Here is a 21398-nt window from a genome sequence, read left to right as displayed (position 1 = left end):
TATATTCCTTAAGCTGCTCATGTCAGCAAACTAGAATACAGGGTTTGTGGACATTTAAATAAATTTATGCTTCCCTCTATCTTTTAGGAGCTTGATATCCCGTTGGAAGAAACTGACATTTACGCACATACAAGATTACCCTGGAAGCCACCGTGCGCAAAGGGCTAATTGCTTGACACACCCAGTAATTGCTTAGGGAGCAAGGAAAAGAAAACTGACTTTAGAATGAATGTAACCATTTTGTTGAAAAGCTGGACTGAAAAATAGAAAGCTTTTTTTGTTTTTTTGTTTGTTTTTGCCTTTAGGTAAAAATCAGAGGAGGAGGAAGGCATTCCAGTAGGGATACTAGGCTGAACACAGAGTTTGGGATGTGTAATATAGGTTTTAGGGATAATGTTTACATTTGGCTTCCAGGAGTGAGAGGTGAGTCTAGGATGATAGACTTGGTGGCAAGTTGTGTCTTAAATACTAACCTAAGGAATCTGGGCTTTATTCGCTAGACAGTAGAAGCCTCTGGAAGATTTTGACCAGGTAAGAAACAAGATTATAATAATAATAATTCACATTTATTGCATACCAGGCAATGTGGTAGGTGCTGTGCCTACTCTGTGTCATTTAATTCTCTCAACAAACATGCAAGGTGGGTTTAATTAACCCTTTTCATAAGTAAGAAAATCACAGATCCAGTAAATGACAGTTTACGTTTGTCTGACTTCAAAGCCTAGGAACCTTTCACTACACTAATGATTTCCAAAGGCCCTTGGCAAGCCCTTTGGGTTCTTCAAAGACACCTAAAGGACCACAGAAGAAATGGAGTGGATTGTCCAGTTGGTGAAGATGGGCCAGACTTGTGGCCTGTTTTTAAACAGGGTTTCATGCCTCACTTAAACTAGTGAAATTCTACTTTTTTCTGCTGTATACAACGTACCCCAGAGTGTTGATTAAAGAAACAAGGCCATCCAGGAAATAAGTACCTAAGGATCCATCAACAGGTTATGGTTTTGACCTTATGTTATCCCACAGCGTTATCGTCAATCTGATGAAGACATTGGATGCACGGTTGCTGGTACTAGGTGGCTAGGAAGGATAAATGTCTATGTTGAATAGCAAACTTAAGATTCAGAGAGATTCCAAAAGGCTAAAAACCAAGGTCAAATAAGAAGTTCAAAATGAACACAGACATGTGAGTAATTTGCATTTAGTTCGAAAATGGATTGCATAAATATAGACCAGAGCAGTGGTTCTCAGAGTGGACCAGCAAATTGTGTGTCTCCTAGGAACATGTCAGAAATGCCAGTTCTTGGCCCCCAACTTCCCATCTATTAAATCAGAAACTCTGGGGATGGGGCGCAGCAATCTGTGTTTTAATAAGCTCTCCAGATATTTCTAATGCAGGCTGAAGTTAGAGAACCACTGGGCTAGAAAAAGCAGGCTTCCCTCTGTTTTTGCCTTCCTTTATTTCTTTCTCTTTATTCCGTGTCATTCCAGAAAGGATTTGGTGACTTAACAGTTTGTGTAAGAACAAAGGTTTTAGTTTATAAGAAGTTTACCATGATTCAATGGTGTGATGTGGCTGCTGCTAAAAGTAAATAGTTTGCATTACAACTAGTGACCGGAACAAGGGAAGCAATAGCGATTCCTTTCACATTTGGCATATCCTGTATATTCTCCATATTCTGCTAGACTGTATCTGGAGTTTGTTGAGGAACTGATTTTAAGAAGGACATTGCAAAGGGGCTTGCCAAGGATGGTGAAGCACCTCGAACCTAGTCCTGAAGGAAGCAGCTGGGGGAAGTCACCTCCTGTGACTGGGAAGAAGAAAGAGAATTTTACTTCCTGTTCCAGAGAGCAAAATATAGTACTGGAAAGCCCTCTCCACCGGTATTAAGAGGGCAAGATGTTAGTCTAGGCTGTTCCAACAGGGCTTTGGTAACCCAGGTTGGTGCTGCAGGCTTCTTTTCCTTCAGCTATAGAATGTAGATAATGTAGGGTTATGATGCCCACCTCACAGGGTTTTTGTGAAAACTAAAAAATGTGAAAATGTTAAAATATTTGAACAACTGAAATGATTGTTTGAATATGAGGCAATGGTACTATGATTAACTAAGACTAGTTGATGGAAATTTTAAGTCCAAGATAAAGAAGAATTCCAACATACAAATTGTCCAAAAGTGGGATGGCCTTTCTCAAAAAGTAATGAGTTTACTGTCATGAGAGGTCTTCAGACAAAGACAGAGATGTTAGAGAGTGAATTGTAGTGGGTTGGAGCAGATGGCCTCTAAGTGCCTTTCTAACACTAGTATTTCATGAGACTGAAGTTAGTGACTTGAGGTCAGACAGATCTGAGAGAATGGTGCTCATAGCCAGCAGAGGAGATGTTTAATTCAGCGTTTGTCAGTCACTCTGCAATTCACTGCAAACATTTAAAATATTTAAATACATTTAAACATTAAAAACATTAAATACATTTAAAAACAACAACAAGATGGGCCCATACTAGTTACCTGGTGTCAGTTTTTCTCTACAGCCCTATTCTTAAATTTCCCTTTCCATTAGAAATCTGGTTGAATTGGCCTCTTGGTTCTCCTGCTGGTCCATTGATGTCTGAATATGGGAAGAATTCTCAATGCTTTCTTATAACTCTTTGCCATGTTCCACAGGAGTGGAAAAGGTGTCGCCTTTGGTGTTGAAGCCAAATCCTGAGTTGATTTACAGCATTATTCCTTTAAGACTAAGATTTCCTCTGGCTATAATTTTGCATCTAGACTTCTTTTTTTTTTTTTTTTTTGCCCCTAAACTATTGGGTAGCATCATTTACTTTCACCTCTATCCATTCCCTGATTGGCTGCTTTCCAGTGGCAGAGAGATGAATGGATCCTTTTGTGTAGGGAGTTTTGTAATTCAGTGAAGAGCTAAGAGCCTTGCCAAAGGCTATATGTGGGTATTTTGCACATATAGATAATGTGTATATATCAATAATGTAATGAAGGTAACATTCAAACATCACTGTGGGTGGTAGCTAACCCAGAGATAGCTAAATCTCATTTTCAATATATTAGAAGCCCTCTTTTCTAATTTAATCAGGAACAATTGTTGGTCTGTTATTTAAAGAAAAAAATCAGCTAAAGCAGGGGATTATAAAAACTTGAGAGAGAGAGAGGTGCAAACTCTATATTTTAACTTAAAAAATATGTATGTGTAGGTGCTGGCCCAGTGGCATAGTGGTTAAGTTTGGCATGCTTTGCTTTGGTGGCCTCGGTTTGTGGGTTCAGATCCCAGGCACAGACCTACACCACTCATCAAGCCATGCTGTGGCAGTCACCCACGTACAAAATAGATGAAAATGGGTGCAGATGTTAGCTCAGGGCTGATCTTCCTCAAGCCAAAAGAGGAAGATTGGCAATAGATGTTAGCTTAGGGCCAATCTTCCTCACCAAAAAAAAAAAAAAGTATGTGTACATATATGTATAATACATGCACACACACACACACAATTTGCTGAGTGTTTTATAAAAGGGCAAGGACTTTTCTTTGACTGTGGCTCTGCTTATTGCCAATCTGTGTCTTGTTTTTTGCATAAATCACATCCATAGTGCATTATCTATGATTTCTAGTTTTTAGTTTCTTTGAAGAAGAGAGAGAAGTTTCAGGACAATTGCTGAGCAACCTGAGTGCAGGATCCTTCTAGATTTTTATTATAGTCTTTCTTTCTTTTATAGCTGTCTCTCCCACATCTAAAATTAGAAAAAAAAATTGTATTGTGGTAAAATATACATAACAAAAAATTTACCTTTTAACCATTTTTTAAGTATGCAATTCAATAGCATGAAATATACTCACAATTTGTACAACCATCACCCCTATCCATTTGCATTTTTCATCATCCCAAACAGAAACACTGTACCAATTAAATAATAGCTCCCCACTCCCCCTCCCCCTGGTAACCTCTATTCAACTTTCTAGCTATATGAATTTGCCTATTCTCATGTAGGTGAACTCATACAACATTTGTCCTTTTGTGTCTGGCTTATTTCACTTAGCATAATGTTTTTAAGATTCATCCATATTGTAATATGTGTTAGAATTCCATTCTTCTTTACGGCTGAATAATATTCTATTGTATGTATATACTACATTTTGTTTATTCATATATCTGTTGATGGACACTTGGGTTGTTTTTACCTTTCAGCTATTGTGAATAATGCTGCTATGAACATTGGTATACAAGTATTTGTTTGAGTCCTTGCTTTCAATTCTTTTGGATATATACCTAAGAGTAGAGTTGCTAGATCATACAGTCATTCCATATTTACCTTTTTGAGGAACCATCAAACTTTTTTCCAAAACTAAATTTTTTTTGAGCAACTTGTCTTTGTGAAGACTTTCCAAGGCATTTACCTTGGTTTTCATAGAAGCAACAGTTCTCTTTACTTTTGGTCCTGTATTTCATCAGTTTATAATTAACTTGTGTAATTACAATATCAAGTCCAACTATCATAAACAGGTTTAGAAACATATACCAGTGGTACTTGCTAAGCATATAACTCAACGGGTAAAACCAGAAGTGTTTGGAGCACACTAGCAAGTAGCTTTCCGGCAATGAGCCCCAGCATGCTGTGGACATCTGCCAATATATATCTCAGAACAAATGGAGAATTCTGGTTAATCTGGCCAGTTAAATGGAGGCCAGTTAAGAGAGCTTCTATGATTCAACTAAATTATCTTTGTCATAATAAGATATACAAAGGAATTTAGAAGTGACTGTGGCTCCAGAAAAATAAAAAACAACAGCTGCATATCCATGACTGTTAACATTCAATACACTTGCTGTGGGGAGATTGGAGAGAGGCAGACAGCAAAGGCTAAAATAGAACGGCAAGTTGACCAAACTGGTCATTTTTGTATAAACTTTTGAATTTAAGAAAGTGCTAATTGATAATTGCAACAGGTTGATTTTTTTCCTTCACAGTTTAGTTTAGCGTGGGTGATAAATGGGAGATAAACAGGGATTAGGGAAGTTGTGCCTATTCTTAGAAAGAAGATACCTTTCAAGTTAAGATTTGAGACTTTGAAATGTGATTAGAAGGTTTTCTAGCCAGTTCTGAAACAAAATCACGAAGCTGTAGGAGGAGTACTTTTATAGAGCATCATTCATCCTTAGTGACCCAGGTGATTAAAGGTTTGGGAAATTGGCCCTCTAAATATGGGCTGAAGGAACTGGGTTTATTTAGCTTAGAGAGAGAGCGTGAGCATGCTGAAGGGGACTTAATAATAGTCTCCAAGAATATGAGGGATATACTATGAGTGATGGAAAGCAGCTGTTTTCTGTTCCTACTGACGACTGGATAAGAAAGAATGGAGTTAAGTTGCAACAAGTGGGTTTAAGAACTCCTTGGCCATACAGTTCGAGACAACAAACCCTCAAGACCAAAGTCACGTCTGTGTTTCAGGATTATGTAGCTAACTAGCTGTCTTTCTTGACCTGTTCTTGAACTGGTAAAAAGATATGGAGAATCTTTCACCCGTGTGAGAATATGAAATTGTCCATTGTCAGAACCTACCAGTGTTCTGTGACTGAGGAAGCACTTATCTTCCATTGAGATTTAAAAAAGAAAAAAGTTTCAGAATCTCTTTTCTCCCCTCTGGTCTGCTTTTAAATAACATAATCTCGATTAACTCCTTCTCTTTGAGATGCAGAATTTCCAGATTTGCCAGTGTGTGTTTTTTCTCCCCATTTGGTCAATGTAGTCATGACTTTTTAAAGAAATTCTGTGTCTTCATTTCATACACGGGGTCTTATACATATGCTCATATATCTCATAGATAGATATTGTAGACATTTGCTATATGATATACATAAATATGCATGTAATTAATTCAGCAATGAAAGCAATGGTTTGTTCTAGACAGTTTGTCTAAGTGTTAGGGATATAAAGATGAATAAGATATACACTATGATAATTAGGAGCAAAGCAAACATACAAAGCATTATAAAATAATGCATCATTATAGGTCAACTAGGGGAAGAAATTTAAAGATAGCAAAATGAGTTCTGGATGTGTTACTAGTTTATAGTCAGTGAGGCACATGGAAATGTCTGAAAATGTCTTCTCAACCATTGTTTTATCGTTGTTTTTCTGTGTTAGGTTAATTATACCATTTATTCTGAATTGGATAAGTGGTGTCTTATTTGCCCAACTGGGAGTGTTTTCAAGGCAAGGTTTGATTTCCAGAGCATTGGCTGCTGTTAAGTTGTATCTTTAAAGTTATAGGTTTATGTTGGCATTAACTGTGTATACAGTCCACATGTTATATTTTCATCTTGTACCAGCCTTTCTTATTAAACATCTTTGCCTCTATATCGTTGAATGTTTTCTGTCATCTGGAAAGGGGGAAGGGTGAATCATAATCCCACACTGACTCCTACAACTCTATTGGCCTTCAAAAATCCAGCATTGAAGAGGGAAAATGACTTGGGATTGCTAAATCCTCTCCACACTTGTTCCCTGTGAGGCATTGGGTGAGTTACTTAACCTCCCTGAGTTTCAGTTTCCTAATCTACCTTATAGGAACATTTTGGGGTTTAAATTAAAGGAAATAATGTGTGCCAATCCCAGAGCCCAGTGTGCCTAGCCCTCAAGTCATGTTTATTTGCCTCCTTTAATTCACAAACAGCATCTCTTGCCCATGATAGAATCATGATTACCTCTATATTCTCTTCACTTAGTGGAGTTTGTTATACCCTAAGGGCAGATCTGTAGACTAAGGTTTGTCTAAAATTCATAAGAATGCTCCAAAGTCCAATGCTATGAATCTTTTTCCTTTTCTACACTTAAAAAGAAGTCTCCTCTGATGCCAAATATTCTAGGAAGCATTTGTTGCCAAATTACTTGAAACCAATCGTATACACACATGCAAGGAAAGTCCATTTTAAATTCAGCAGGATGATTATGCATTTTTGATTTACAAAGTTTAAAGAGAGTCAATAAATCTTCCAGATATTCAGATAGTCATTTAATAGACATTGATTACATCAAGTGCTGTGCTTTGAAATGATGTCAAATTGAAGACATGATTCCTGCCCTGGAGAAGCTTCTGAACTTGTTGGAGAGACTAAACCCGTAGAGAGGAAATGACCACAGAACAATTAGACTCAATATCAGGAAAGGCAGCATAAAATGATAGGGCTTGAGCCCCTAAATACTGAGGAAAGGCGGGATGCCGGACATGGGTAGGGATTTATTACAGCTCTAGGAGACTTAGGATCGTGATATGACTGGTTCACAAAACACTATCATTTAAAGACAGACAGAATTTTTTAAAAACCACCTAAAATGCTCACTTCCTATAAAAACCCAAGAACATAATGCAGTTGCTCTTTACCTATTTGAAATAAATGCATGCTTCTGAAGCCTCAGTGTTCAGGCTGATTTACTTTCCCACTCTTACTACACGCTGTGCTAGATTGCTCCTGCCCCAGTTAACTCTTAGTCTGCAGCATATGGAATATCTTTATAAATCATAGGTCACATTGAGAGTAAAAATCCCAGCTAGAGACTTACCTCGAAGGCTGAGGTATGTCACCTATTTTAATGTCGGTGGATTTAGGAACCAAGGCTGGGACCTTTCTCTCTTTATTAGAAGGAGATTTATAATTCAGGGCCTTCAGAGGGCGAGCATGGGTCCTCTGAACTGGACCCCTCCTCCGGTCCCTCCCCACATCCCAGCTCCCCAAATTAAATAAATAGGGAAGCAGAACAACAAAACCATTAACTTAATAGCATAGAATTTATGGCTGAAATCTTGCAAAGCTTATGTCAGCAAAGTAAAATAATTACTGTCACTTTCTTTTAGACACTTGGCTTTATGGTTCCTGTCACCTTTATCATAACACACAGCTGATTTAGTAGCTCTATTTTTCATGGCAAATGGCCTGGTGGTATGTTTTTATGCACGTGGCCGTGCTGTTGAGATGACAATACATGGATATACTAGAATGGAGCTAAATTTAGGTAATGAATTGGAATACTGTCAATGGTTTTGGTTTAGTCATGCTGTCCGTATGCCAGTTGAGTTTTTCCTCTTGCTCTTTTCTTCCCTAGATTCTCAAATCCAAAGATTTAACATCTCCAACCCAGCGCTACATTGACAGCAAAGTCGTGAAAACAAGAGCAGAAGGCGAATGGCTATCCTTTGACGTAACTGACGCTGTTCATGAATGGCTCCATCATAAAGGTTACAACCACCCTCTCTTTTCCTCCCTAGATGTTCAGTGACCCTGAATTATGGCAAGTTGATTGCAGATTTAAGGGTATGGACACACATACAAATGACCTCCTTGACTTAATGTTTTCCAGACAGGAACCTGGGATTTAAAATAAGTTTACATTGTCCTTGCTGCACCTTTGTACCATCTAATAATTACATCATCCCCAATAAAAGTGAAGAACTAGAAGCAAGATTCGCAGGTAACTGAAACTTGGTCATGTGAGGTAGGGGAGGGAAGGGCCTGTGTGGATAATATGGGAGGTGAAGTCAGTTTGCATGTGAACATGGGATTGTTTGGCGAGGCCTGGGGAGTTTCATTTGTGTGGGTAAAGATATGGTTGGAGAAAGATATATGGAGGCAGGAAAGACTGGAAGAAAGGGATTGGTTCCCAGTTTACGCTGCTTGATGCCCAGTGATGATTTGGTCAATAGTAACTGACTGACTTATCAAGCCTCCTTTTCTTCATTGAAGCAAACCCACTTTCCATCCATGCCAATATTATAGAAGATGAAGATAGCATGCATTCAAGGAGCTCCACTGATAATCCCCCAAACCAATGTTAGGAACCCACAACTGTATTTCACAGAAGGGAGTCCCCTCGCACCCTGGCTTCTTTAACCTTACATGTATCAAAAGACATGTGTCTGGTGCCTAATACTTCCAGTGGCTTTCTTATCAGTCTTTTATAATAGTTTATAAACGCATAACAAAGTTTTAGTATTCCCCATATTTTTGCTAACTTTTTAGTGAATTAGCCAAAAGTCAGGGAGAATGAAGAGATGCCAAGTGTTCGAGTCGCTTCATGTATTAGCTATTGAGTCACTGGATGATGAGAGGTAAAGGGAAGTCCTGTATATGTACTGGGGCAGCAGCATCAGCCCCACACCACCAGGTCACGGAGCTAATTTCGCTTCCCTAGCAAACACCCCCCCGAGACCTCCATCCACTTGCAGAAGGCTACAGTGGCTCTTGCTCATGGAAAAATACTCCCAGAGGTCTAGGGATTTATTTCAGGCTCTAACATAGTCATGATTCTCTGGAGTGTAGAGATTAAATGCTTAAACTGGCAGTCTCTTGAGCATGCTTTGGGGAGCTCGAGTTTCTAAATCTCAGATGGAATCAGGAAAGTGTTGAGGATGCCATAAAATAAATGAAAAAGCTCTTTCTTCACAGCTTCCCAAAATAGCATTAGGTAAAGGTGACTTCTGTTTCACTTGAACCTCATTCACTGCAATTTAGTGTAAGTCTCAGTTTATGTCTATTAGGAAAGTCTTTTGAGTTTGGTAGTCCTAAGAAGAGAGGGAACCAGTGGGTGACAAGGTGTGTTCTATTGGTCTGTGTTTGGTCGTTGAGGGGTTGAACACAACCTAAACTGAGCAAAATAAACTGCCGAGACTGCCCTTAGACTGTAGGTCAAAGACTTCTTCAGTAGTAACTTTCATAACCGGCAAGCCCTGCCTTGGACATTGAACTGCCTTCTGACAAGAGCCCAATTTGTAAGTGTTCATTGTCACCTGCTGTTCGTAGTCCTATTGTTCCATATCTGTTTCCGTGGAGAATGACTATAGCCAGCTGCTGCTGCTGTTGTGGTCATCACTGCTATTTGTGACAATATACAAAGGAAAAAAAATATGGCTGATTATATATGATGAAAGTAAAGCTAAATGTTTATTACCCAAATGCATTTTTTCAAGGTATTGATGGCACCTCCACATATACCAGTGGTGATCAGAAAACTATAAAGTCCACTAGGAAAAAAAACAGTGGGAAGACCCCACATCTCCTGCTAATGTTGTTGCCCTCCTACAGACTTGAGTCACAACAGTCCAACCGGCGGAAGAAGCGAGCTCTGGATGCAGCCTATTGCTTTAGGTAAAAGAAATAAAAACAAAACAAAGCAATTACCTGTGTTAACTCTTGTGCTTCTTTTGCCCTTTCTTTTAATACAAATTGACTTGAACTGTACCCATTACTGAAAGCCAGGTACGGTACAGTATAGCCATCATTGTCTCATAAACCATTCTTCTCAGAGGCTTAACACAGTTATTTCTCTGTTATATTCATAAGCTCTTTAGCAATGAACCAAGTGTGAAGGGAGAAAACTAGCCCCCTGAATTTTCCCCCCAAATCCCTCTGAAGCACTTTGGGGCTGAAGAAGAAAATGAGCTCTCTGCTCCCCAGAGCAAATACACGTTTCTTTGAAGTGCAGGATGGCGGCTCCCTAATTAGGAAGACTTACCATCTGTATGAAGCCTTCGCCCTCACTGCAGAGTGCTCATGGTCATTCCTCTTTCACAGTAACAGAGATGAGAGAGACAGAAGAAGAATGCTATTTGTCATGTCTTTAGCTACAGAATATGAGAGAAGTGAGGGCAACACGAATTTATTTCCCATTCCCATGAGAGTTCAAGGAGGGAGAGTGTGAATGTTCTTCTGTGGCTTCCTAACAAGCCTGGGAAGAGGAAGGCTCGCTCTTTATTTCAAGAGCTACGGGGCAGTGAGGGGTCCTCACTGATAAAGTGCTCAAAGTGTCAGAATTTGTGAGTAAAATGGCATTTTTGGGTTACCAGAACCAATGGTTACACTAAGCAAGACTCCATGTTTCTTGATTTCTGGTTCATTCCTAGATCAAGGAACATGAAATAAAATAAAGAATTTATTCTCAAAGGAAAATGCCTAGATGGTTCTTTGAAAATAGCCATTGTACTTCATCCATTTTATATTTGACAGGGCGGTAGAGGCTGGATGGCATAAAACTGCTCAGTGGTGGTTGGAAAGGGCTTGGTCTCCATCAGCCACCTCTCTGCTCATATCTAGTCATTCAAGGAAAAGGTTTGGTTTTTGAGGTTGCAGATAAGGGGGTCAGGGTACAGAACTCATAAGGGAAAGTAGTCCAGTGAATCACCATAACACCCCATCATGGAAGTCCCTTGAGATTACAATAAAACCATTAAAACCTGGCCTGTGGTATTAGCCCATAGATATTTGTTGAATAAATGAATGAGTCGTTTATCTGGTTTGGGATGAGGGGCGGGGGGAAATCAGCTTTAACATCTCCATTGCTCTTTCTTTTTAACAGAAATGTGCAGGATAATTGCTGCCTACGTCCACTTTACATTGATTTCAAGAGGGATCTTGGGTGGAAATGGATACATGAACCTAAAGGGTACAATGCTAATTTCTGTGCTGGAGCATGCCCGTATTTATGGAGTTCTGACACTCAGCACAGCAGGGTAAGTATTTGGCTAACTTGCCTCTTCAATTCTTGGGTTGCTAATGTGTACCTGCTGATAGTATTTCCAAACGAATTCTAATTAACCTGATTCCTTTTCATCATCATGCCTACATGGGTGATGGAGAAATCCTGTTGAATGATGAGGAAGAAGTAGGCTGTAGGAGAAATCAGAAAGTAACACTCATCAGTTTGAACAGTAGGTTTTGCCTTCCCGATTAGATTACAAGCAACTTGAGAACAATTTTGTTTAATTTTTTCTTTTTTACATTTTTTTAAAGTATCTTTTTTTTTGAGGAAGATTGGCCCTGAGCTAACATCTGTTGCCAATCTTCCTCCTTTTTTCCTTTTTTCTCCCCAAAGCCCCAGTAGATAGTTGTGTCATAGTTGTACATCCTTCTAGTTGCTCCACGTGGGACGCTGCCTCGGCTTGGCTTGATGAGTGGTGCGTAGGTCCACACCCAGGATCCAAACCAGCGAACCCAGGGTGCCGAAGTGGAACGCGCAAACCCAACCAAAACACCACTGGGCCAGCCCCAATTTTTTCTTTGTTTTATATTCTTAACAGCTGTCAGCATAAATACGCAGCTAGAAAAAACTTTTGGAATCAACATATCACATAGTGTCCTCTACAGCTAAGATATGAAGGGACACAGGTTCACATCTAAAGAAAGGATCTGTTGTCACCTATATCAGGGACTGTCATATCAGAAAGAACATTGAGGGCCTCAGCAGATGCTTTGGGATAGTGATTCACTAGTGTATGACAATTAGAAAGTTGTTTAACTTCTCTGATCCTCAATATCTTATCAGTAAAAAGGAATGTGTATGATAAAAAATATGTTTAGGACTGGCCCTGTGGTGTAGTGGTTAAGTTCACTCACGCTGCTTGGGCGGCCCAGGGTTCGTGGGTTAGGATCCCAGGCTCGGACCAACACACCGCTTGTCACCATGCCATGTTGTGGTGGCATCCCATATACAAAATAGAGGAGGATTGGCAACAGATGTTAGCACAGGGCCAATCTTCCTCACCAAAAAAAAAAAAAAGTCTTTATAATAATAATGCCAAACTCGAGAACTGATGTGAAGAACAAAACGATGATATACGTGAAAATGATTTAAAAATTCGTATCTCTAGTCTTTTTGAATATAACCCAAAATAAACAAGAATCTGAATATTTTATCAAGTTACTTCAATGAGGATGGAAGGCTAAGTCAGAAGGCAGGTCCTAGGATGCCATGGGTTCCCAGCCCAGATTAGCAAAGACTGTTCTATGTAACAATGGTATTTGTCTAAATGCTTCTTCCCAGTGCCTCATAATGTAGGATTTTAGAGATGGAAGGGACTTCATAAGTTACTTTGTCCAAACTTTTCACTTTTCTGAAGAAATTGGAGGTTAGCTCATGTAGATGACTTGCCCAAGATCAAATGGTTGGTGACAAACCAAGGCTTGGAATGCAGGCCTCCTTGTTTTATAACCAGGCCTCTGATTGCTCTGTCTGACTGAGTTTAATTCCTAAAATGTGGCTACACATTTGGGTTATGCCTCCGTAAATCTCCTTATTAAAGAGGCATTATAAAAATTGCCTTCTCTGCAGGGTAGGAAAATGAATCTGCTGCCAAGAAGATCACATAATGCGTTCAGCCGAATTCAAGAGTTTCAGGGTTATCAATTATTTTAGACAATCTGTGTTATAAAATTCCCTCTTTAATTCATATGAAAAATCATGTGTTAGTGGAACATGAAGTCTATTTATTTATAAATGCCTACATATGCTAGACTTTAAGTTGACAGATATGGCTCCGCTTCCTGCAGCTGTTTTCCCAGCTCCCCTGTAGATTTTGGCATTCCGGGCTGACCATGTGCTCGGCCACGTGAGGGAAGCTTGCTCATGCCTGTCCCTTTGTCTGAGCTCTCTGGCCAGGCTGCTTCATCTGGGCTGTGGCAACAGTAGCTGTAATGTGGGGCAAGGCCCAGTTGCCAAGTCGAAACATAATTCTCCTCCCTGATACACAGAGGGAGTGTGTGAAGGCTGAGACCATGCTTGTTTTTCAAGGAGAGAGGAAGAATAACTGTCATGGTCACAAATATGTGGTTTGGACAGTTACCCAAGAAGCCAGAGGTAGCTTAATAAAGTAGTCAGTGTTGCTGTGCTGAACGGATCTTCTGTCTTAGGCTGAAAAATTTGCAGTGAATCTCGAGGAAAAGGTCACTTGCTGTTTGACTAACACATTAATGGCATCCTTGGAAATGTCTCTTTATCATCACTGGGGAACCTACATACTTCCATGGGTAAAAGTCACTTATCCCCTTGATATAGAATGGGGTGAAAGGTGTAGGATTAATTATAGAACTTTCTCTTCATTCTGTTTTAGGACCCGCTATCCACTCTTCCAATTTAGCCACTACCATTTACCACATAGAAAGCTAAATAGAGGGTTGATTATTGTTATTATTATTACTGTTTTAAGCAAAATATAAGAAAGTGAATAATTAAGAATACAGATTGCTTGGGCCCAGCCCCATGGCCGAGTAGTTAAAGTTCCCCACACTCTGCTTCAGCGGCCCAGGTTCACGGGTTCAGATCCCGGGCATGGACTTACTCCACTCACCAGCCACGCTGTGGAGGTGTCCCGTATACAAAAAAATAGAGGAGGATTGGCACAGATGTTAGCTCAGGGTGACTCTTCCTCAGCAAAAAAAACATATAGATTGCCTTTGATGTCATTCTTAGCATGATTGTATTCATGAAGCAATGATAAATGAAGAGATTTTTATCTTTTCAATGAAAATTTAGGTGACATTAAATTACACTGAGAAGACACTTAGCAAGAAAGCTTTCACATTGCAGACAGGTGTCTTTTCCTGTACCTAAGAGTAGATTAAAGCTCTGTTAGGAATTTTAATAAAAAAATTTATTTTTCTACTTATCCATGTATTCATTTCCTCACCTAGCACCAGAGTCTTATTTTGTCCAGAGAAGACTTACTAGGGCTGTAAAGTAAAAACAAAGTCTATAGAGTCCCTGATCTTAAGGGAACTCTTAAGCTAGGTGGGAATTGAAAATACATACTCAGGAAACAACTTAAATTACAAAGGAGTGTAGAAATAACACCTAAAACTAAGAGGACTGGGGCCAGCCCTGTGGCATAGCAGTTAAGTGCGCGCATTCCGCTACTGGCGGCCGGGGTTCCGACCCCAGGTGCGCACGGATGCTCCACTTGTCAGGCCATGCTGTGGCGGCGTCCCATATAAAGTGGAGGAAGATGGGCACAGATGTTAGCCCAGGGCCAGTCCTCCACAGCAAAAAGAGGAGGATTGGCATGGATGTTAACTCAGGGCTGATCTTCCTCACAAAAAAAAAAAAAACGAAAAAAAGGACCAAGTGTTTTGAGGGCCTGAGAAGTATGTGCAGCAAAGCAGTGATCAAAGTAAAGACTTATTGGAAAATCTATAAAATCTGTTGAATAATCAATTTTGTCCAATCTGACTTTTACAGAATCATTTGTTTATGATGTATGAGAAAAGGATTCTGTGGGAAAATGGGGAATGCAGTGATTGCTATGGACACATACCAATTTGATCACAGTTGGGGGTTAAGAAAAGGAAATTGCAAACCAAAAATAATTTAAATTGCCTACTCAGTGCTCTGACTGATAAGATAACAATACAGAATGGTTCGTTAAAAAATAATTGCCTTGGGGGCCGGCCTGGAGGCGTAGTGGTTAAGTTTGTGCACTCCGCTTCAGCGGCCCAGGGTTCGCAGGTTTGGATCCTGGATGTGCACTGACGCACCACTTGTCAAGCCATGCTGTGGCGGCATCCCGTATAAAGTAGAGGAAGATGGGCATGGATGTTAGCTCAGGGCCAATCTTCTTCAGCAAAAAGAGGAGGATCGGCAACAGATGTTAGCTCAGGGCTGATCTTCCTGACACAAAAAAACAACAAGAAAAAAAAGCAAAAGAAGTAAAAATAAAAAAGTAATAATTGCCTTGGAGCCGGCCCTGTGGCCTAGTGGTTAAATTCAGTGCACTCTGCTTCCGCGGCCTGGGTTTGGTTTCCAAGCGTGGACCTACACCACTCGTTGGCAGCCATGTTGTGGCGGGGACCCACATACAAAATAGAGGAAGACTGGCACAGATGTTAGCTCAGGGCGAATCTTTCTCAGGAAATAATAATAATAATAATTGCCTTTGTTGTTTTTTTTTTTTTGTCTTTCCCTATGTTGTCTTTCCTCTGTGTGTCCTTTCAGGTTCTCAGCTTATATAATACCATAAATCCAGAGGCATCTGCTTCTCCTTGCTGTGTGTCCCAGGACTTAGAACCGCTAACCATTCTCTACTACATCGGCAAAACACCCAAGATCGAACAGCTTTCTAATATGATTGTCAAGTCTTGCAAATGCAGCTAAGATCCTTGGAAAAGTGGCCAGAGGATAATCCCATGGTGATGATAATGATGATGACAACGACAATGCCTGTAACAAGAAAACATGAGAGAGCCTTGCTTCATCAGTGTTAAAAAAAAATTTTGAAAAACGGTACCAGTTCAAACACTTTGGAAGTTTGTGTTCTGTTCGTTAAAACTGGCATCTGAAACAAGAAAAGTTGAAGGCTTTATTCTACATTTCACCTACTCTGTAAGTGAGAGAGACAAGAAGCAAAACCTTTTTTTTTTTTAAGAAAAAAAATAAACACTGGAAGAATTTGTTGGTGTTAATTATGTGAAAGAAAAAAAAAAAAAAAACAGGAAAATCCCGTTAAGTGGAGTTGCTGTACATACTGTTCCTATCCCGTGCCTCACCTGATTTTTCTGTATTGCTATGCAATAGCTGCCCTCTTCATTCTTACTCCTAGAGTTAACAGTGAGTTATTTATTGTGTGTTACTATATAATGAACATTTCGTTGCCCTTGGAAAATAAAACAGGTGTATAAAGTGGAGACCAAATACTTTGCCAGAAACTCATGGATGGGTTTAAGGAACTTGAACTCAAACGAGCCAGAAAAAAAGAGGTCATAGTCATAGGATGAAAATCCCAGCGAGTTACTATATGACCAAGCAAGTCTGCATTGAGATAAAGACCCTAAAAAGACCCGTTATGTACCAGCTGACTAAGGAAGCTTCTTGTAAGGTTCAAAACTGAAAAGCCTGTTAATAAAGAACACTTTCAGTCAGAATAAGTCTGTAAGATTTTTTTTTTTCTTTTTAATTGTAAATGGTTCTTCGTCAGTTTAGTAAACCAGTGAAATGTTGAAATGTTTTGATATGTACTGGTCAAACTTCAGACCTTAAAGTATTGCTGTACAGCTCTGCTATAGGGTTTTCCTTCATTTTGGTATATGTAACCATACCTATATTATTACAATAGTTGGGTATAGAAGCCAGTGTAATTGGAAACACATCTGGAGATCTCTTTTGCAAACTATTAAATCAAAACGTTAACTACTTTATGTGTAATGTGTAAATTTTTACCATATTTTTAATATTCTGTAATAATGTCAACTTTGATTTAGATTGGACTTAAATTTGGGCTCTTTTTAATGATTACTCAAAGTTGTGTGTTTCCTGTAGCTGGCCAGTACTTTTGAGTAAAGCCCCTATATTTTGACTTGCACTAGAAATACATGTGTTATAGTATTCACTCCACCTGTGCTTTGTGCTTTCTTTATTATTATGACATAAGCTACCTGAGTTCACGTGTTCCTTTTTTTCCTTTTATAAAAAGGATAGATTTAAGTTCAGTAGTCTTCCTTCATCTTCTAAGCATCATTACTAATCAATTCAGACGTTAAAAATCTTCTACTTTAGGAAAATTGGGGGAATACTATAGATACATAGATAATTGAGGTGAAATGTGTTAGTTTTAGCAAGGGCTTAACCATCTGACTGAAACTCAGAATCTTGATGACTGAGTTAAGAAAGGTTTCTCTCACTTGGTCTAATGAGCATTTTCATGGAATTCTCTTATTATTAAAGAGCAGACAGTTCATAGGAAACATCATTTCCTTTAATCAGGTTTCTAATGTTAAGGGGGAAACGAAAAGATTTACATTTTAGTCGATTTTTTTTAAGGGAGAAGAAAACCCCAGGTCAGCATAAGTCATTAGTTTATTTCCCTGAAGTTAAGGTTTTTATAGATGTTCTTTGAAAGTTGGAAAGGCTCAAGCCGAATTCTCCCATGAGCAAAACATTCTTTCTTTCCTCTGAATGAGAGTTCTCTGTATCCGAGTCTACGATTTATCTTGCTTTAATGAATGATTTCCCACATCATTGCAGAGAAGGTAACCTTATGTCAGAGTTTGTAGAATATGTCAGTTTGTCAGTTGTCTCTTATTTCAAGACAAAAATTAATAGGTAATGGAGTATTTGCAGTTTCACCTGAAAAGCAGCACAATGAGGTGTGAATCCAAAGTGAAGTTCTTTGATAGAGGATGCTTCTTTTTTGGAATTTCCTGACCCTTAATTAAATTGATGAATTGGATTTGCAAGTTCGAAAACTGGAAAGGCAAGCGATGGGATGCCACAGTAGTAAACAACCCTTGTGTTGGATGTAATCCAATCCCAGATTTGAGTTTTTTCTCTTCCACTTTTCTATTAATTCTATGTAAATCACTTTTATTTCTGCAGGTATTTTTTTCCTCTCAGATAGAATGATCTTTTGTTTTGTATTATTTTGTCTTTCCTCATGAATGCACTGATAATATTTTAAATGCTCTATTTTAAGATCTCTTGAATCTTTTTTTTTTTTTTTTTTTTTTTAGTTTGGGAGTTCTATAAGGTCTTTATTTCCCATAAGTAAATATTGCCGTGGGAGAGGAGGGAGGAGGGAGGGAAGGGGGGAGATGGTAGTATGCGGGTGGGGTGGGGCAGCAGTTTTTACGTGTTAAGCAGCAGTACAATTTTGTGGTTGGCATGGTTTAAAAAAAAATGGAATATAAGAATAGCTGTTTTGTATTTTGATGACTGATTACGCTGTACTTTAACACAATGTATGTCTGTTTTTGTGGTGCTCTAGTGGTAAATAAATTATTTCAATTACATGTGGATGTGTCTTTTCCTATCATGATGTCATCGTGGAGGGCACAGAACGCCTCTGATGCAAGGTGACTGAGGTCAAGCTGGAAAAGTCACCCCATCTTTAAGACTGTGTTTTTTCCTCAAAGATATTCATTCCAGAAATGGCATGCTTTGTAGCTCAGGAGCCAGGACGTATCTATCAAGAAGAAAGCCCTGTGCAGTCTTTTTATTCCCCTCTGTATTGCTATTTGGTAATTGTTTGAGATTTAGTTTTCATTCAATTTGACTGTCTACCAGAAAAAATGCAGAGAGACATTTGGACCATGCTTTGGCTTTCTGGTTCTATGTTCTGCCAATCCCGGGGCCAAAAGAACTGGTCTAGACAGTATCCCCTGTAGCCCCATAACTTGAATAGTTGCTGAGCCAGCCAGATATAACAAGAGCCACGTGCTCTTTGGGGTTGGTCTTTGGGAGCAGCCACTCCTCTGTCCGTTTCACCAGTACCACTGCACCAAAAATCCCCTATTCCTGCAAATTTCCTTGGCTGTTCCCTCCAAGACCAGACTTCGCAAGGGAGTTGCCAGTCTCTTAATAAATAGAACTAATAAAAAAGTAGTTGTGGCTCAATCTGGGTGTCTCCCTTTATCTAGTGAAAGAACTAATTTGTGCTATTGTGTTGTCTAAACATCACATAGAAACAAACCATCAATTCAAGTGTTTAGGTAGAATAGAAGATAGTTCCCTTTTTCACAATCTGCTTCATCTTTTATATTCAGCTCATCAATAGAGGAAATGTTTCACTTTAAGACAATAAGTTCATTCTTCTCTGCAAGGGGCCAGTACTAGACCTATCACTCCAGCCCACATCCCCTTTATGTGATGAGTGAGAACAGGAGGGTATCATAGGGTAATGAAGAATCACCTAACAGCTGTATCAACTTTGGCAAATTTGTCAAGCAACTCTGAACCTCTGTTTCTTTATCTTCAAAATGAGGATGCTGTACAGAGTTTTGCGTGTTTTTTTCCCCTGTTAAGTGAACGGATATATGAAAAGTACTTTGCTTGCTGCTTGCCCTGTAGCTGATGATCAGTAAATGTCTTTATGATATTTCCCAACCTGTTCAGTTTTTGGCTTCTTGGCAAGCCTGTTGTAATGAGATTTTTATATTCAGACTATAACCTGGGCCCATACTTCATCTTGATACTGAATGTATAACCCCTCCAGACTCTAATCTCATAAATAGATCAAGCCATCAGTTATTCCTGAGAATGTTCTGTAATTCTATTTGTTAAACTTTTGGTGACATACTGACCAGAAACGGTTTAAAATAGAGGAGAAATGTTTATATTAAGCTTTGCCTAAGTCCACCAACTAAAATTCAAGTAAAAGAGACAAAGTCGGGGGCCAGCCTGGTGGCATAGTGATTGAGTTTGGTGAACTCCATTTCGGCGGCCTGGGTTTGCAGGTTGGGATCCCGGGCGCGGACCTGCACACCGTTTGTCAAGGCATGCTGTGGCAGTGAAGCACATACAAAATAGAGGAAGATGGGCCAGATGTTAGCTCAGGGACAATCTTCCTCAGCAAAAAGAGGAGGATTGGCAACAGATGCCAATCTTTCTCACCAAAAAAAAAAAAGAGAGAGAGAGAGACAAAGTGGCCAGTTGACGACGCATTTTTTAAGATAATGGTAAGGAGGACCACAGTTGGCTGAGCACCTGCCAGGCACTGTTCTCTGTTAACCTATTTTACCTCATATTTCACCCAGGTCATAATAGGAGGGTCTAGCACTTGATTGTCCAATTCATTAGCTACCGGCTAATATGTGGCTTTCAAGGAATTGAAATATGGCTAATTTGAATTAAGATATGTCACAAGTGGAAAATACACATCAGATTTCGAAGACTTAGTATAAAAACAAAAAGAATGTAAAATGTCTCATCAATTTTTTATATTGATTACATGTCTAAATAATACTATATTGGATATATGGGATTAAATAAAGTATATTATCAAAATTCTTTTCACCTGTTTCTTTTTCACTTTTTTAATACAATTACCAGAATATTTAAAATTACACATGTGGCTCGCATTCGTACCTTGCATTCTATTTCTCTACCATTTCTTCTTGGTTCTTTCTTAGGATTTCCTTCTCTCTGCTTACATTGCCCATCTGTTCTTGCATGCTACTTTATCCGTGAGAGCGCTCAGCATATTAATCATAGTCATTTTAAATTCCTGGTCTGATAATTCCAGCATCCCTGCCATGTCTGATTCTGACGCTTGTTCTGTCTCTTCAAATTGTGTTTTTTGCCTTTTGGTATGTCTCATAATTTTTTCTTGATAGCCGGACGTGATGTACTGGGTCAAAGGAACTGCTGTGAATAGGCCTGTAGTAATTGCTTCCTAAGGGGAAGTGTTCCATAGTCCGATGATTAGGTCTCAGTCTTTTAGTCAGCTTCTGACTTTGGACTGTGAATTTCACAAGAGTTTCTCAGTTTTTTTGTCCCTGCTTACGTGACACAGGATGGCTAGAATGGGCTGGAGTTGGTTATTTCTCTTCCCTAGGCCAGTTAGGCTCTGAAGATAACCCTAGTAGGTTAGCCTCTGGTTAATTATTTTCCCCCGAGGGCAGACCTTGTTAATAAGAACAGAATGCCCTGGTGTACAGTGGTCCCCTGTTATCCCTGGAGGATGTGTTCCAAGACCCCCAGTGGATGCCTGAAACTGTGGATAGGACCAGCTCCTGCATATAGCATGTTTTTTCCTATATGTAGACAAATATGATAACGTTTAATTTATAAATTATGCACAGTAAGAGATTAACAAGAATAACTGATAATAAAATAGAACAATTATAATAATATACTGTATTAAAA

General features: G+C 39.2%; 1 protein-coding gene across 2 annotated transcripts in view; it reads left to right on the top strand.

Moving 5' to 3' along the window:
• TGFB2 (transforming growth factor beta 2) overlaps positions 1–18255 on the top strand; it is an 85651-nt gene extending 67396 nt beyond the window's left edge. For both annotated transcript variants that reach the window (XM_058533690.1, XM_058533692.1), the window contains 5 exons: positions 8103–8235; positions 8358–8468; positions 9964–10141; positions 11349–11502; positions 15756–18255. In XM_058533690.1, the coding sequence (XP_058389673.1) occupies positions 8103–8235; positions 8358–8468; positions 9964–10141; positions 11349–11502; positions 15756–15914 (735 nt within the window). In that variant the 3' untranslated portion in view covers positions 15915–18255. The remainder of the gene's footprint in view (positions 1–8102; positions 8236–8357; positions 8469–9963; positions 10142–11348; positions 11503–15755) is intronic.
• The last annotated feature ends 3143 nt before the right edge of the window (positions 18256–21398 follow it).

This window comes from Diceros bicornis, chromosome 38, assembly GCF_020826845.1.
Source record: "Diceros bicornis minor isolate mBicDic1 chromosome 38, mDicBic1.mat.cur, whole genome shotgun sequence".
In the NCBI taxonomy this organism is placed as follows: Eukaryota; Metazoa; Chordata; class Mammalia; order Perissodactyla; family Rhinocerotidae; genus Diceros; species Diceros bicornis.
Note: the sequence above shows the minus strand (reverse complement) of the source record. Positions and strands in the feature narration are given on the sequence as shown.